Source organism: Seriola aureovittata, chromosome 23 (assembly GCF_021018895.1).
Source record: "Seriola aureovittata isolate HTS-2021-v1 ecotype China chromosome 23, ASM2101889v1, whole genome shotgun sequence".
NCBI lineage: Eukaryota > Metazoa > Chordata > Actinopteri > Carangiformes > Carangidae > Seriola > Seriola aureovittata.
The window spans coordinates 1,645,215-1,663,792 of NC_079386.1; the positions used below are offsets into that span (position 1 = coordinate 1,645,215).

The 18,578-nt window shown below is 42.3% G+C and overlaps 1 protein-coding gene across 3 annotated transcripts in view; it reads left to right on the forward strand.

The window, feature by feature from the left end:
• Nucleotides 1-18,578, forward strand: part of rtn3 (reticulon 3) — a 35,088-nt gene that overhangs the window by 1,822 nt on the left and 14,688 nt on the right. The window contains exons 2-3 of one of the 3 annotated variants that reach the window (XM_056368575.1): nucleotides 5,170-5,217; nucleotides 9,648-12,449. The exons of 1 other annotated variant lie outside the window; for it this stretch is intronic. In XM_056368575.1, the coding sequence (XP_056224550.1) occupies nucleotides 5,170-5,217; nucleotides 9,648-12,449 (2,850 nt within the window). The remainder of the gene's footprint in view (nucleotides 1-5,169; nucleotides 5,218-9,647; nucleotides 12,450-18,578) is intronic. One more of the 3 variants, XM_056368576.1, reaches the window with a different exon arrangement.

The following is an 18,578-nucleotide window of genomic DNA, read 5'->3' on the forward strand; positions in this document are numbered from 1 at the left end:
AAATGTGGGGCTGTGGTATAAAATACACAGGCCTGACTTTGAGTTTCCATCAGAACTGTGCAGCAGACACCAGATAACATGGCTGTGAATAGTTTTCAACTAGCTCCCACCAAACTCAGAATGATAATGTCTTTTTTTAAACGTTCTTTGTAGGATAAAACATTGCCTTCCACAAACATTAGTCATTACAGTAAAGCTGAGTCACGCTATGAGCCCCACTGGGCTGCAACATCACATGGTGAGATGAAGTTTGCAGATAAAAAGGACAATGGATGTCACTTTTTTCAACTTTTATGAACAAGAAATATACGACATAATTTCACATAAAACAAATAATGATTAAAAAAAAAAAACATTATTATTAGGTAATGGATTTTCAGCTTTATTTACTATGGATTAATCTGTCAACAGGTTTCTGACTGTGTTTAGACAGACAGCTTTTGTCTTAATGAATTCAACATAATCAAAATTTTCACAGCACTAATTCTATGAGTAAAGCACAATAGAAATAATGTACAGCAGGTTTATCTTCCAGTCTGTGGATGTCATAGATAGACGACAGCCTGCTCAGTCTCTGCAGCTTGTTTCTGTAGATGAGCCAATTTCATTTGACTTGCACGCTGATGAGTGACACTAGTCACAAAGGAAGTGGCACACTTCAGGACGAGGACCTAATTTCTCAAACTACATTGCATCAGATTTTATGGGGGAAGTTAGCCATGGACTCGGTCTCCGTGTCGCTGCATTATGGGTAATCTCACAATCAGAAACACTTTAAAGTGTTTGTTTTCTTTTTACTTTAGTGCTTTAAACTGAAAAACACAGATCAGACCTGCAGCGCTCCAACACTTAACATTAATCCTGAGCTCTGTGTTTGATAACCGATGTCACAGCTGTCTCTTGGCTCATATTTCCTCATTGGAATGTTCATATATGAGCAGACTAACCTTTATCTTACTGGAGGTGTTGGACCCGAACTTCCATTTGATCTGTTCACTTTCAGAGTGTTCACTGAAGAAAACAAGAGACTTGACTCGTTATTTTTTTCTTCTTTGGTGCTGATTTACATATTCTATCATTTTGATGAGTTAACATGCTTGAGTCAAAAGCATCTTGATTTACTTGGTCAGGAAAGGTGTTGAGTCTGAAGCCAGTGAAAGTGAAACATACAAGCAAAGCTTCAAAGAACACAGAGTTCCTTCAGCCTCCCCCTCTCTCCACTTGTCTTGCCAAGAATACCCACCCACCCATACCCTCCCTCCCTCCACTCCCTCCCTCCCTCCCTCCACTCCCTGCTGGAGCAGACCATATAACTGAGGTCACAGAGGCAATCAGATAGCCCTCAGGGGTTGACAGTACAGGATAGCTGGAGCTCCAAAGCAGGAATGGCAGGCGTGGTGGTCAACCCAACCCCTGCACCATCACTTCCACAAAGACACAAGCCTGAGAGGCCCAAGGCCAAAGTAGCAAAGGTGACCTCAGCTGATGTCCATCAGTGACGGATTTAACAAGAAGAGCTGAAGATCTGGAATGTAGACCAGCCTATTTTAAGCAGCCTGTTCAAGGCGGAAGTGTTGCGCCTTTATTCCACCTTGCTGTTCTTTATAAAAAAGTATAAATGTAAAGTCACAGAGCCAGATTGACGTTTGTGTAAACAGGAAAGCTGTCATGGTGAGGCAGACACAGACGCTGCTGGTTATACATCACGCCTCTGATTCCTGAACGCCGTCATGCTATCTAAAATCACACAAGGCTCTGGCGATATGCCAGCTTTGTTTTGATTTAGTGTAAACAAGCAGAGGCTGCATTATGAGAGGTCTTAACTGTAATATAGTGGGATCTCTGTATAAACGGGGAGAAAGAGGGGAGAGATATTGCTGTTTGATTTTAGATAGCATGGCAGCCTTCAGGAATCAGAGGTGTGACGTGTACCACAGTATTGCTGGAACAACAGTGGACAATCGAAGCACAGGTATTTAACACTCCACTACAAAAAGGAACTTTAAACTTTCTCTCGTCTTTGACTTCCCATTTCTCTACGTAGTGTCTTTAACAGTTTACTGGGATATAAAAAGGAGGAACAATGCGTTAATAAATCTAGCATTGTTGTTGTGTCTGGTGACAGCTGATTACATAGTTTTTAATGGCTCACAAATTCTGATTTCATCAACCACCTTCCAGCAGCAAACAGCAGGTTAACTTAGAGGCTAGCTGGTGAAGAAAGTGGAGCAGCTGAAGAGCCAGACATCTTTCTCAGGAGTTGGTAGAAACCAGAAATAATTAACACACCTTTATCTTGTGTGTTTGTGTGTGTTAACCAGGTTAGATGTTGTGTTTTCAGCTTGCTCCTGTCCCCAAGATAACTACAACTGCAGCTTTAAACTACATAGAAGGGCACATAGAGAGCGCAGACCTCCACTAAGGCCAATGTCAAACGACATACACCAGACTAAAGAGAGATAATTCAAATTCATGGTAAATTATCCAGAACTGCCCAATATTGAATGGGTTCTTCCCTGACCTGAGTCCTTCCCTCCACCAAGTTCAGTGCAAATCAGTTCAGTACTTTTCTGCTGTGTTCAAACCACTATGGCTCACACCATGTGCAGTTGTCTTTAAATCATTTCCACAAATTTTTCATCAGATTCTAACAGAAAGCTGAATGCATTTTACAGAAAAGACCTGTTCACATAATTACTTTATTATGCCGATTGTAACCTGCGTTGTTCGAATTATCTAATGTCATGTGTTTTTACAATGATGTTCATGCATGTTTTTATTTTTTATTTTTAACTTCATATTTAAGTGTAGCTTTTTGAGTGTCTATCATCTTCTTGCAGCATACATAACTCTACCTCCATCAACTTCCATTATAGTTTAAAAGTGAAGGTGTGGTGCGTTCAGAGTGACAGGAGAGAAGGAATGTTGCACCACCAGGGCACACCAACGCCAACCTGCTCAGCCTGTACAAACTCCAGTTGAGATGAATTAAGGGAGATGCCACACCTACCTGAGTAAACCTGAAACTCGCACAAATCCTCAGTCTGCAATTCAGACTGAAATTACCCTGCATTAAAACAATGCAAGGGCCTGTGCTGGTGAGGGTGTGTTGTTGTTTAATGTAGCAGTGAGACAGAGAAATACAATCTGGGTAATCCAGTTGGAGGAACAGGCTGGCATGTATGTGATTGCAGCCAATCACATACATGCTAGATGAAGTCACGTTGCATCGGAGCAAAAGTTAAACCAGATTTAACTCGTTATGGGCAACTGCCCCCTCGACCCCCTGCTGCGTCTGCACAGTTCAAATGAACAAGGAAGGCAGAGTGAATATCTGTGAATGCAGCCGAACCCATGACTCAACATGTCTCCCATTTCATGATGAACATGGAAAATGAGGTGTGAACTCCTATCAACAGCCTCTTTACCAAGATGGAGGCTGTAATGTCTCTAAAAAGGAAACAAACATTGTTGTACAGTTACACAACTTGGCCAGAAGTCCAGACCATAAGTATTTGGACAGTAACGCTTTCATCACTTCAGCACATTCAATTTGAAATACAATAATCCATAATATATTAAAGTTCACAGTCGGAGCTTTAATTTGATGAGTTTAAACAAATATATACTCAGTTGTCAGGTAGCTATCTTAAGCTATCGTTCTGCAGTCTAATAAAACGTTCCTGCAATAAAAAAATAAGTTATAATGATCAGTTTTTGCTGAAGTTGTTTGAGAGAGGTGTTGATTTGGCTGTAATCATTTTGGAGGTTGCAGTTTGTGGAGACGGAACTGTGTGGGAAGTACGGCCATTCAGAGCTCCATATTTTACACTTTTTCTGAGTTTTCTTTGAAGTGTTCATCCGTAAGAAGATATATTTGTGGATTTAAGAACCAAAAACCATCTCACTGTAGTTTTACATCTCCTCTCTCAGGCTTCTCTCTGGAGCTCTGGTAACAACAGGTCAGTGAACCAATCAGAAGAGAGGAGGCGCTGAGCCTCTCTTCTAATTGGCTGACTGTTTTCTGATTGATCCAAAAAAAAAATCTAACAGATTTCAGAAAAAAAAAATCCTGCAATGTTGGATGTTGGGTCTAGGTGGGCGGGGCTTGGGAAATGGCTAAGAGTGGTGATTGTTTTTTTGGGGTTTTTTTTGACAAAGTTCCAGAAGTCCTGACGGCTGGTTTGAAGGCTCAGTTTCTGAATACAGGCTGTGTGCATTTCTCTGTGGACTGAGGCTTTGATACTTTGATAGTATTATTATAGAACCTAGACTTGATCTATAATCAAACAACACATGGACATCTACCTTTTAGACTGGATGGACCTTTTAATACGCAGGCTTTTCACCAGATACTTGAACCTGCTTGCTCCCATTCAGCCACAAGAGCATCAGTGACCTCCATCGCTGATGTTGGCTGATCTGGATCACAGTCCATATTCCAGTTCATCCCAAAGGTGTGGAGTCGGGTTGAGGTCATGGTTCTGTCGAGTTCTCCCACACCAAACTGGGAAACCATTTCTTTATGTAGCTGGATTTGTGCACAGGGTCTTGTCATGTTGAAACAGGAAAGGGACACACACACAAACTGTTAGAAAAACACTGTTGTCTAAACTTACATTGTTTGTTGTAGCCTTAAGATTTCCCTCAGGTGGAGGCCTAGCCCAAACCATGAAAAAACAGCCCCAGACCAATATGTGGACGGGTGTGTCGGACAAGTTTGTCCACATATTTCTGGCCATACAGATTACATTAAATGTTTGTGTTCTGCTCGTTTCTAGTGTAAAAGTTACTAAAGAATAAACGGTGGACTAGATTGTAGTTAATCTGTTGGAAGATCTTTAATTTGCTGATAGCAACAAAGTGAGAAATACCTTTGTCTGCTTCTTAAAACTGTCTTGGTTTTGCCTGCATAGCAAATGTAAGTGCATGTGTTAAAGTTTTTGTACGTTTACTGATGTAAACAATGAGAGGCTATGCATGGGGCGTCTCTGTTAACTGAAGTATGTTCTGGTCTTTATTTGAAGTAGTTTTTGTACAGCATGTAGAGTTGTTAACGCCAGATAAGTTAAAGTCTGATTTGAATGCCTTTGTTTGAATGGGTGCAGTGGGTAGGACTTCTTTTCTTCTTCTACGATGATCATTCTTCTGTCCTTTTTATTTTTTCAGATTCCTTTCTTTCCTCTTCGCCTGTATCTCTCATTCAGTCTCCTCAAGGCAAGTGTATGGTTCTCTTACGCTGCTCGCCTGCACTCCCTCTGTCCTGTTCTCTCACGCTGGCCTGCTGCTACTTCTCTACTTGCACTGCTCTACTTCATCCCTCTTTCTAGTGCCCCTCTCCTGCTCGCAGCAGCCCAATAAAAATAGTACGAAGCTGCAAAGAAACCTGGCAACATAATGAACTTCAGTCCTAGCTCCGGTTCCTTTCCTAGCTCGCCCGCTCTTTACCCACCCCTCCTCTTACAGACCTCGTCATGTTTCCCATCTGTTTCCAACGCTGCTGGCCCTCAGACGCCGGACTAATTGTAAGTTAGCAGGGCAGCACAACTCCTCCTTCTGTTTTCAATGACATATGGCATTGGTAATTTTCTTCTCCACCCCCACCCCTGCTGCAACTTGAGATTAAACCTTTCTAGTTCATGCTGTAAATAGCCAACCTTAGTTTATTGTCAGGGCAGCAGGAAACGTATCTATGCATAGTCATTATATGAGTAGCAGAAGCTTATACAGATATTTACAGACTTGAGACATTTGGAAATCTGCAGCAGTCAGTAGCACAAATAACCATGAACTGCTGCTTGATGTTGCTGATCTATAAAATCTGTAGACCTGTAAAACTGTGCCTCTGCAGCTGTTAGCAGCCAGATTCATTTCAGCCTGTACTGCCTGCTAACAGGCATTATTTAGGTCAGCAGCACTCACTATAGGTTCAAGATAATCCCAAGATTGCCACTTTATTTTAAGAAAGCAGAGAAGTTCAAGTTCACATTGTGCACACAAGAGCAGAAACCTAAAAATGGATCAGGTTGGTGTCCCGTGGGGGTGGTCCTACCTTTCTGCTGCCCTAGTATCCAAGCACCCCCCCCTTCTCAGCCCCTGTAGCCTCCTGGTCCCAGAGGATGAGTGGCACTGGAGATGCCTTCCACCGCCCAGTGGTCTGGGCCTGCCATTTCCTTTGGCTGCTCACTCACCCACTATCTGCTTCTAGCTCTGTAGGCTTTGTGCATGTCTCACATCCTCGCTTAAGCTTTAAAAAAGTAGGTTTTCTTTGATCAGTTTTGCTTCTTCATTTTCAGATTCTTTTTGAGCTGCGGTTTTATCATTGTTAGAAGTCTGTATGTATGTGAACACATGGTAGACAATACTGTGAAAGTAGAGTTTGTTAAATAGTCATCTATTAGGATAGATCATGGTAGATGATAACATGAGCCACAAAGTCACACATTACCATTACACACCGAGGTCACAAGCATTCCAACCTATTCACCACATGACTGCACGCTGTGGACTTTGGACTCTTACTGGCTCATCTGCTTCTCAGCAAAAATATATGACTTGGTTCATGTGTTACGATGTTTTATCAATAAATCTGTGCTTCAGATGACAATTTAAAATCCCTTAATTGATTAGATTTAGTTATTTGGATTACTGTTGTATTAATTTTTGTGAAGAAGACCGTACCAAACTAAACTATAGTTCCATGGTGAATCTCAACTTGTCTACTTACTGGGTTGTTCTGAGCTTTAAACCACAACTTCATCAGCTCGTTGCGGAACGTCATATCTAACGCTTGTTTGAACGGAGAAAGGGTTTGGGACCTCCCCCCTACAGAAAGCTCCCAAAAAATCCAGTACGTGGACCTAGAGTTGAGATTATTTTGCCACGGATGCTGTTCCAAATGTTTTTGATACCCAGGCCACATACATAATCACACAGCTCCAGTTATATAAATCTGATTTTGAATGCCACATAGGCCGAAATTGGCAGATGGTACATGACTAGTGGCCTGATACTAATTAAACTGAATTATAGTCCCACTGGAAGTAGTCTAGGTCCTTATCAAGTATCCCTGGCTGGTTCCCTGGATGTACTCTCAGAGCACTAGTCATTCTGGAATTTGTTTACAAGTACACAGCCAAAAGACTACAACACTGTTGACGAGATGGAAAGTCCATTCATGTGGCCTAGTTTGAACAAGGCATTGTATTGTGGTGCAGGGGAGGAGGCAGCGATATCCAAAATAAAGCGGACCAGTCAGTGGAAAAGTCTGTGTCTACACGGGGGCGGGAAAGGGGTGGGGATCATAGGATCATGTTGACAACTTGAAGGAAGAAAATCCAGACCTTTCATTATCTAGACAAAATTATTCAATCTCCAAAAACCTTTTTGAGTGGTGCTGAGTTAAAGTTGATTCACCGTCACTGTTAGTTGGAGGTTGTTGAGCGTGCAATGTCAGGTGTTGAAAATGACATCGGAGATCACTGGTCCTGACAGGGATCATGTGATTGTTGGAACAGTTGCTTAGAACACCTTTGGAACTCTGTGGTCTCGAGAATGGCCAGGGGCCACGTGCCCTGGGAGAGGTGGGGGTCCTGTCATCATAATAGTGACTGCTAATGTCGCGTCACCTGTGAGGCTGAGGAAATCATGGTACTGAAATTACCTAATAAACTGCAGGGGCACAGCAGTATTATCTAACTCTGGTGTCAGAACATTATATAATTTGGTGTTATAATGGCTTTTAACAAACACTAATTATGTAGCAAGTAACTAACCACTACAGTGAATGCAGCGCTTGAGTTGTGGAGAACAGTGGAAGTTTTTGAGACTCGTCATTTTATTTTATGTTGTGTTTTGAAATTCAAAAAATGTGCATAACTAGAACTTCTGAAATATTATCACATCATTGTGATTGGCAGCTTTTGTCTGACAAGTTTACTGGCTACTCCAATCATTGGGCTCAACCATTTCCTGTTGGTTCAGCTTTTCAATGTATAGGCAGTAAAAACTGCATTAGATGTGTTTGTATCCAGGTCTGCATTTAAAATTTTTATAGTGATATGTACACAGCCAAAGAGCCCCTCACTACAAGTTGTGTAGCAGAATTGTAGTCTATATCTGTTGTGTTGGAGAGCTGGTGACAGTTTATCATGCTGCCACTTTGTGTTGAAGAGCACAGTCTGCTCAGTCTGTCCTGCAAGGATGTTTTATAAGAGTTGATATGGTGTTGTCAAGATGGCACTCATTCCATATACAGTGGGGTCCAAAAGTCTGAGACCACTTCTCCATTTGGAGCCCACTGTATTGGGGTTCTGAAGGTGAAGCTCGGGAAGTTGTCTTTCTAGCTTTACAGACATTGATTTGTAAGGGATACAGTGGGGTTCAAAAGTCAGAGACAGATTGGAGACTCTGCAGTAGATGGGGGATATAGGGAAATCCTGAACAAGAACATGGTAATGACCATCACATCTGAAGGATCTAAAATGGGTTATAATATAATATTTCCTACGATACAAAAAAAAAGATATGTTAGTGACCTTTTTTTTTTTTTAGATGAGGGCTCTGTATGGTTCTACCTGTGTCAGCCAACCCTCCTTCAGGACCCTCCTCTCAATCTGGGTTAGACACAGGTTGTATGCTGCTGGCTTTGGTGAAAGGAATGGAAATTAATGAAATTATACTGATGTTTAAATGACATTTAAAGAGCAGGAGAGAGGGCTGAAATTGAAGATTTTACCAGTAAATTATTCTATGTAATTCTAAGGTTTATTGGTGAGTGATTTCGAAGTATACCGCAGACTGGAGTCTGCTGATAGTGAGAAGAAGGGTAACAACACTGAGCTGACCCACATGTGACCTTGGTCTGCTGTCTGAAAATGGTAATGAAGTCAGTTATTCAGACTTGTTTTGTTTTCTGTTAAACTGACATAGGCTTTTATGGATTTTTGTATGGATTTACAAATAATAGTAAGATCAATAATCAGTTTCCAAGAAAATGGAAAATGAAGACCTTTACACCTTTACATACATGACCAAAATTACTTGAGGCTCAGGTCAACACTGAGATCACATGAAACTAAGAGGAGAATGGTTGTATGTCTAAACTGACACTATCACCATATTTAGTTTAGCTGTGTACAGAGAATAGCTGCCAAATCAGAATCTTTTCAAATGTAATAGTGACTGAAGAATTTTATTGATTAAATAATCAAATCAAATAATCACTATCAAAAAGAAACTGCTTTCAAGTCTGCAAGTGTAGACTTTTGGACCCCACTATACACTTGCTATACAGACTGCAGCTTATGTGCAGTCACCATAGCCACACATGGTGATTTACAGGAACTATCTGTGAGTTAGATTTTATTTCTTTTGCTGCCTCATCTGATCATTCCAATAATTTAAGTTGCCATACTGAGTGCTGCTTGATGGCAACTTTGTGGAGTAGTTAAGAGTAGCATGCAAAAAGTGAAGATCCCATCCATTAAGAATCTGCCTTACATTTCCATGATGCAATGCATGAATGCTTGGGCTGCTACATTAAGGCCTCGCTGAATAATAGAAGTGCATGGGAGTTTAGTGTGTAATTTATATGACCTCCCCTCCTTTTTCCTCTTCGCTGTCGTTCTTCATGCATGGTGATGCAGACAAAAGAGTCGTCCTGGGCTCCGAGAAGCCCTCAAGCGAAGGTGTAGCGACATCCCTTCGCTTTCCTTCACAACCTGGTTCATTCACACCTGGTCATTATGGGAGTGAAGCAGGGCCACCAGATGGACAACCAGATTCACCAATAAAGACATCTCCTGTTTCAGAGAGAATAAAGGCACTGGAAGCCCTTGCTGCCAAAAAGAAGGAACCTGATTTTAGAAGCGATGGAGGTTTCTCTCACTTCAGAGATCGCCACTATGAAAAATCTTCTACTGAGTCCCAAAAATCTCCAACTGAGTCCCAAAAATCTCCAACTGAGTCCCAAAAATCTCCAACTAAGTTCCAAAAATTTCCCACTGAGTCCCAAAAATCTTCTACCGAGTCCCAAAAATCTCCCACATCTCCCACCGAGTCACAAAAATCTCCCACCGAGTCCCAAAAATCTTCTACCGAGTCCCAAAAATCTCCCACATCTCCCACCGAGTCCCAAAAATCTCCCACTGAGACCCAAAAATCTCCCACCGAGACCCAAAAATCTCCTGTAAAAATTGTGCCAACTGTAGAGAAAAAAGGGGGTTCTGTTGATCAGGAGTCACCGGAATCCCCATTTGAGGTTCTTGGAGATTTAAGACAAGTGAATGAATTTGAAGAAACAGAAGAGTGGATGAAGGCTCATTTACCTCCAGTGCCAGACTTTGATGCTGCAGATTTAATTAAAGGCACCCTGACTTCAGACAATCTTACATCAAAGGAGGAGAAGGAGACTGAAATAGTTATACCTGATGCTCCTGCTGCCTTTGCTGGTGTCCCTGATGCTTTCATGGATTCTCCTATTCAAACTTCAGAGCAGAAGGATGAGTTCAGTGATGCACAGAAGCAGCCAAGTGTTGAGGAGGAGTCTGAGTTCGACCTTAGTTTTTTGCCAACAGCCTACATGTGGGATCAGCAGGAAAAATCAGGTGTCCAAACTCAAGCTAGTCTCGATTCAGAACTTCCAGCTTCATCTGCAACTCCTGCAGGCTTTGACTCTTCATCTCCTCCTGTTTCCCCACCAGTTGACACAAACGCTAAACAGAATGTTTCAGATGACAAGAAGACCACTTGGACTCGAGATCTGGAGGCCCCAGAGGTTAGTGAAGCAGACAGCTCAGGAGAGTCAGATGATACTGTCATTGAAGAGGGTGTCACTGTTACTGCACCTGTTCCCCTTCCATCTTCTGATCCATCATTTTCAAATGACCCTACGACTACCCCTGCCTCTGCAGCTCCTGAACTTCCCACTGAGGAAAAGGAAACCCCTCCACCAAAGTCTGAGAGGAAGCTAATGCAGGTTCCAACAATCAATGTTATTGAGACAGATGAGCCAAATTACAGTGATGAGGAGATGGAAATGGAGCTTGAAGCAGAGGAAGATGAGGATTATGGAGGTGTAAAAGACACAGCCAGAGAGGCTACAAAAACTCCAGAGCCAGAGGACAGTAAAAATGAACCACCCAAGACACGCCCCTTAGAAACTGAATTCATGGAAGGCTACTCTCCTCCATCCTCCCCGGTGGACTCTGATGTTGAATACTCTCCCAAACACAAGATACTAAAATCTCTTCCAGAAACAGTCCACCAGGAATCTACATCCCAGCCTGAAGCCTTACCCAGTCCCAATATTTCAAAGGACTCAGCATCCGACTTTTCCCAAGCACAGTCGAATAAGGTAAATGATGAACCCTCCCCATTCACAAATGAAGAAGTGGACTTTCCAGACAATGAGGACGAATGGTCAGATGAAGCACAAGATGTTGAGGTCAAACCTTGCAGGACTGATCTTTTGTCCAAGGAACCAGTTCCTTTCGCCCAATCTAAAATGGATGAAAAGAGCATTGCAGCTGTAAAAGAGACTTATATGGAGACACCTTCCTTTTCTAAATCCAGCTTCATGCAAGACGATATATATGACAGACAATCATTTGATTATGATTATGATGCATCCTCATCCCTGGATGACATTGATGACAAAGTGCGAAACAATGCTAAGGAGCGGTTTCTTTCTGATCCATCTGATATCAACATTGAAACACTGAATACAAGCACTGCACAAAATGATGTTCCAGAGGGCATTCAAAATCTAGATGACTTTACTTCACTGAATGATGGTGAAAGACTGAGCAGCATCAATGAACAAGATCTCAATAAGAAAATGACCACTGACATCATTTCAGATAACATGGCAAATGGAAACTCCGTCCCAGCACAGACAGTTGGCTCAAAGATCGTGCAGGACACTGAAGCAGGTCACCAAGCACCTGATGCAACAAGAAACCCAGAAAGCATTGACCCTGACAGGTCAGATTCAGAGCCCACAGATAGCTTTGTGGAGTTCATGAGAGAGTGCCTAAAATCTAGGCAGGATGAAGAACCTGACAATGATCACCAAAATGTTCCCTCTGAGACTGAATTCTCCAAAACTAGTTGGCCTCCCTCCCAGTCCCCTCCAACCATGGTGATGGATCTCGAACAAGAACAACTTACCATAAGTGCTCTTAAAGAGCTGGGCAGCAGTCAAGAGGAAGAAGAGGAGGAAATGGTGTCTCTCCAGCCTGTGGTTCCTGACCAGGAGAAAGCTAACCCCAATGCTACATCTACACAGCAGTCCTCCTTTACCTCAGTTCCTAACCCTCCAAGTTCCCAAAGTGACCATGTATTCGACAGCACGTATTCCAAAGAAGTGGAAGCCATCGACGAATGGGTAGCTGAAGCCTATCATCTTGCTGAGCATGTCTTGACAGCAATACTAACCCACTTATCAGGTAACACCCCTTCCTGCAGGGCAGTAGGCCTTCTAAGCTCATGCAGTCACTTCAACAGGTACCCTTCTCTCACTTGCACCTTGTAACTGCCTGATCCTTTCTCAAAATGTTCTTCAGCCATCTCCTACTTTTGGCCTATGAAATGTAGACTCTCCTTTGATCATAGTTGCCACTTCTTATCACTTCTTAGCAAGGACTTGCACTATGAGAGCATATAAAGGCCTTAGTGTGCTTCAGATGACCCAGGTGGAATGGGTCTACATTGAAGTAAATTACTTGTTCTTAAAGGCATCACACTACCTCCCTTGTCTCTCCAAGAACTGTGTCTTTGCTTGTTTTTGTAGGATGAGTTGTACAAATGGGGATAATGATTTACACTTTCATACATTGTGCCTTCAAAGGCATATAGTTGGTGCACATGAAAATTGAATCAAGTAGTTGTATAAAGAAAAAAACCCCGGGAGAGGTTACATGCAGCCTATTTCTCCTGAAAAGTTGTATAAGTGTGTGTTGAATGAATTCCAAACTGATTACTAGTGGGTTTGTCCAATTGCTCAATCCTGTTCCTCACCTGTGTAATCTGCTAATTGTCTTTACTGGTGCACCTGGCCAGGTGCCACATTATCAACGCAAAATGTTCAGGTTAGAAACTTCTTGGATTGGCGGCACAATGTTTAGTCACCACAGGAAAATAGTCAGGTTTATTTGTAAAGCACATTTCATACAACAGACATAGACTCAGTGTGCTTCAAGATAAAAAGCTTATCTCATGTATTTTAAGCCAAACAACATAGAGTTTAACAAAATTGTGTGGGAGAATTCAGTTATTTTGATGATTAAGTTTATTATGAGCATGTTTCATCATTATGTTACGTGCAGTGACACAGCCCATAGCTGCTGGTGCAAATTATTACAGCATGACAGCACATGTGCAGTCTCAAATGCCAAAATGCAGTTAGGTAATTGGAGCAGGTGTTCTTGTGTCAGAATGTGTAAATGCCTGATGCAATAAGGAATACCAGAGACGGCTTCCCTGGAGAAATACGTTTCTCAAAGTCCAGGGAGTCATAATGCTTAAGTCAAGATTATAATGATATCATTGGGTATGATTTTTCCTAGCCCTAGTTATGCATTTGAGAATACCATGTCAAAAATGTCTCTACATATGCATCTAAGGAACTCACATACCCACAAATCTTTCCCTTGAAAGTCATAGAGGCTTATTGGACAGCATACTAAAAATAAAGCCAGCTAAACTAAGGCTAGAGAATGCATTGTCAGAGATTATATCAGCCAAAGCAGAGTATAATGTGGTGTATGGACATTAAAGCTGCATATGGTCTAATGATCCTGACTCCATTTGAACTTGTGACCCTCTCCTGCCCTCTGTCCTTTACAGCTCGGCAGTGGTCCATGGGGGTTTAAATATGGTGGCCAAGTGTTGGCTTGCAAGAACCTTGATAGTCACGCGGTGCAGTCAATCCCCAGTGTCGGGTTTCTGCCTATGCAACTTTCCACAGTACCCTTGGTGAAAACCAAGGCATGATGACAAGGCATGGTACAAAGAACAAAGTGATGCAAAATTACTTTATAATCTAAAGACCACCTAAGTGAAAATGGTTTTGCTGTTGTAATGCATACTCAGGTTTCAGGCAAGATGTTATCTTGGGAAATGACTTTGCTGTCAGTCCTCACTTGTCCAATCCTCCTCTCTTCATCCAGGCCCAGCTTAACTCTCAAAACTATACATACGAGAGCTGCTTTAAACCAGGCATCACAGCTTACTGTTATAATTGTTGTGTATACTCTTAATTAAATGTTAACCAGAGCAAAGCCAAGGCACTGGAATGTGTTTTATTAGAGGAGTTACAGCAGCCAGTTCTGCAGCACCCTCCCTTTTCCACAAACATGATCTCCATTCCACACACAGGCACAGAGGCTGGTATGCAGACAGTAATCCTAACACATTCAGTGGTGCGTCTACATGTGCTGAATACTTTAACCTGGAGCTGGCAACCATATAACAGAGCGCTGGTGCTCCAGCAATCAGAAACTAAAGGAAAGGAAAATGTCATGAGGTATCAGGCAGTTTAGTGTCATTCTAATGTTCATTGTTCTGTGAAGCTTGTTAGCAGTGCACGTAATGTAATCTTTTCCAAATGAGGATAGTAATGAGTCGGTGTCGAAGCTCTGTTTTGTATCGTGTTCTATAGAGGAGCGTGTGTTGTCGAGTCCACCCCCTCCAGCCATGAACTTGTGCTATTTTAGTGCTTCTCTGCAGTGCTGCTCCACAACTCAGTAGGTTATAAGGCGGGGTACACTTGGCAAGGTGAGTTCGTTACAGTGGGTGTGCCGCTTGTCATGCTGGATATGCTTGACATTTACTTAATTGCCTTACCAGTTTTTGATCAAAGAATCCGCTTTTTAAAAAAAAATCCATCACAGCCATCTTTCAGTGAATCCACATGGTGGCAGCCAAAAGTGGTTCTCTGCTTCTCTTCGTGGGCTTACTGATATCAGACCTGTTGTCAGGGCTTCAAAGATTAGTTGAACTCAAGCATCCATTTGTATTCAGATCTGTGTTAATCCTCTCTGTGAAGATTGGTAAAATGGAGGAAAGGCACATGTGAATACTTGATTCAAACTGAACCTGTGTCAGTGTTTGAAAGCGTCTAACATGGACCTGTAATGTCTTGCTTGGTTAGGCGGTATCTTGTTTTTAGTCAGAAGCAGTGACTTGTGTCAGGATCTGTAACGGGGTCAAAGGAAAATTAGAGCGAAGTTTGAACGGGCTTGTTACTTAAAATAATCTTACAGCTAATTACTCCAGTGGAACAGTTAGTAGTGACACAGCTCATTATGTCTCACTGCTACACATCAACTTTGCTCATAAACTCTGGATTCATCGCCTTCCTGGTTCATAGTTGAGCCCTATCCAGCTCTAATCACACAAGCCTCATTTTACTAAACTAAACCTGAATTATTTTCAATGTGCATTCATCTGCTGATTGTTTTTCAATCTATTAACTAATTTGGAAAATTGTGAAAAATAATCAACAAAAGTTCCAAGGTGATGGTCTTAAATTGTCTGGTTTTGTCAGACCAGATATTTTCAAATGAACAATAATATGAAGGCGAGAAAAGCAGCAAATGAATTAAACGGTTACTCAATTATCAAAATAGCTGTAGATTAGATTTGTGTCAATCAACTTATTAGCACCTGCTTTCATCAGCTTCACTTTACTGGACAAGTGGAACAGTGACTGACAGTAGCCGGGTTTCCATCGCAGATTTGTGCAAAATAGATGCGATTTTTTTGTTTGTTAGTTTGTTTTTTGTGACAAAACACAGTTGTGAATGTTCTGTGTTTCCACTCAGTGATGTCATGTGAATAAAGCTGGGACGACAGATGTCCAGCATGTGCCTCTTGGTTGGAACTGGCTTCGTGGGGCCTGATTTGACAGGCGTCACGACATGAATGCAAGAAAGTGTTACTATTTCAATTTTGCAAAATATTGCTCTATGGAACAGTATGATTAAAAAAAAAAATCCTGCATGAAGAATGGGATAACGAGGCCAAAAACATGTTTTGTGAGGTCACAGTGACCTTGACCTTTGGTCACCAAATTCTAATCAGTTCATCCTTGAGTCCAAGTGAATGTTTGCTCCAGATGTAATGAAGTGCTGGGGTTTCAGTCTGGACTTTGGCTGGGACACTCAAGGACAGTCAAAGACTGGTCCTGAAGACTCTCCAGTGTTGTCTTGGCTGTTTGCTTCAGGTCATTGTGGAGCCCTAAGGTGAGCCATCACCCTTACTCTCAGGTCACCTGACTCAGCATCAGGTTTTCCTCTGACCAGTCTCCCTGCCCCTGCCACTGAGAAGCCCCCTCACAACATGATGCTGCCACCACCATGCTTCACTGTAGGGAGAGAGTTAGATCAGAGAGATTACTTTTAGTAAACGTTTCACTTTGTCATTATGGATTATTATTATAATTATTATTATTACATCTGTAGATTGGTGGGAGACAAAGTGGACATACAGTTGATCTCTTTAGTTGTAGTGTAGTTCCGAGGCCTGAATTGTTGGTCCACTGCACCTGATGCCTGGTGTGTGTGTGTGTGTGTGTGTGTGTGTGTGTGTGTGTGTGTGTGTGTGTGTGTGTGTGTGTGTGTGTGTGTGTGTGTGTGTGTGTGGCTTTAAGAGCTGCACACAACACAGTGGAAACAGGCCACTGCACCTCAGCAGCCACTGGGATCTCAGCAGAGCAGAGCGAGGGCAGGAGAAATGGAGACAGGGACTGAGATAATGAGCTCAAGCTCCAACCACGTCCTGTGGGTACCAGCAGCAAGGCATGCTGGGAGGACGCACACACCCCTGCAGTGCAGGTTGAGGAAACCCCGCTCATTGTTGCTGTCGGATGAAAACATTACATCTCTAAGGAAGTCGACTGTTTCCAGCTGGAGCAGTTTAATGTTTTCAAATCAGCTATTAATTATAGGGTTATTCTTAAATCCACTTGTTCCTGGATGTCGTCGGCTCACAAGCTGAAAACTGTGCTGTACTGGAGTTCAGTTCAGGAACAATGGAGCTCCAAGTCCCTTTCTGCACTGCTGTTGTAAACAGCCTGAGTTCTGTGCATGATGGGAATTATTATTTATTAATAAACATTATCTGCTAAATAAACATTCAAATTATAAAGGAAACGTACAACTGCAGACATCTAGTGGTATTAAATATTTGCGTAGTGATCACAGCGCTGAAATGAACCTGATTTGTCAGTTGGATGAGAGGAGCAGGCTGGTGGAGAGGGAGAGCCGACAAGCCATAGACGCAGGTGCAGGCAGGAAAAGACCGACTGAGCCAGTGAAGAAGAAAAAGTACCACTTTCAGCCACAGTGGGTGACGCAGTGCCCATGTTTGCGGTACAAGGCAAATGCTATGCTGCATGTGTACTTAGACTCTAAACTTGTTACAGGGTCAACACAGTTTGAGTTTGAAACTTTGGCAACAGCAGTGCAACTGAGAAAGTTGGTAGCACCACTGCTACCAGTGGAAAAGGTAGAGCTTGCACTACAGTATTTCCCCTTATATGTGTCTTAGGCTACGACCACACTACTATGTTTTTTTTTTTGTTTTTTTTTTTCTAATTCTCTTTGCCTACATTTCCTCCTGCTGTCCACACGACTCCAGAGGTTTCAAGCCCCGAAAACTGAGTTTTGGAAACTGCTGAACCCATTTTACTTTGAAAACTCTGGGGTTGGTTGAAAACAGGGTTTTCAAATGAATAGTAGTGCGGACGTAGCCTTACCCCCTCCACAGACACGGCACAGAGCAGAAGTGAGACGGTTTGACAAAAGTCTTAGAAATCCCTCTGAAACCAGAGAGACAGACGTTGACTCCAAGTGTCTGAAAGCCAGGACAAATTTAAACATACACAGTGTGATGACAGTAGGCGAGGATGCTAGCAGCTCTCCTGTAGCTAACTCATTTGACCAAGATTGGGATTTAAACACACTAAATAGGGGGTCCTATATAACGTGTGTTCCCATTAAACCAGCTGAAGCACTGAGGCCTGAAACGTCCCGGAGACATCAGCCCACATGGCTCCTCCACCACTTTCACACAAGGCTTTTTCAAATACCAACTCCTTTCCTGTGCAGAGGGAAGAAGTGGCAGCCCAGCATTACATAACCACCTTGTATAGAGGCTATTACAGGACATGCATGCAAACATGAAACGGGCATCTACAGCTATGTGCCTCTCTGTTATTCTTGGCTGAGAGACGCCAGAGGAGATTTATGGCGTGTGTTCATGTTTTACTGGGCCAAAGCTGCAGAGTAGGAGGGGGGGGGGTTTCTCCCCCAGGCTGAGCTCAGACTTCTTTCAAGTGTCGAAGGCTAGTACTAATATTTTTCTGTTAAAGCAACCACTTGCAAATAATGTGTATTAAACCCTTGAAAATGACTCAGTTCTCTTTTAGCTGTAGAGAGAACCAAGTCTTTATTTGGATCAGATTTAGCACTTTACAAGACATCACATGGAAAGTCTTGGACGTGCTGTTCTGCCTTTGTTTTTGTTTTTTTTAAATGAATAAAATAGAAGGTGATGATGATATTTCATTGTAG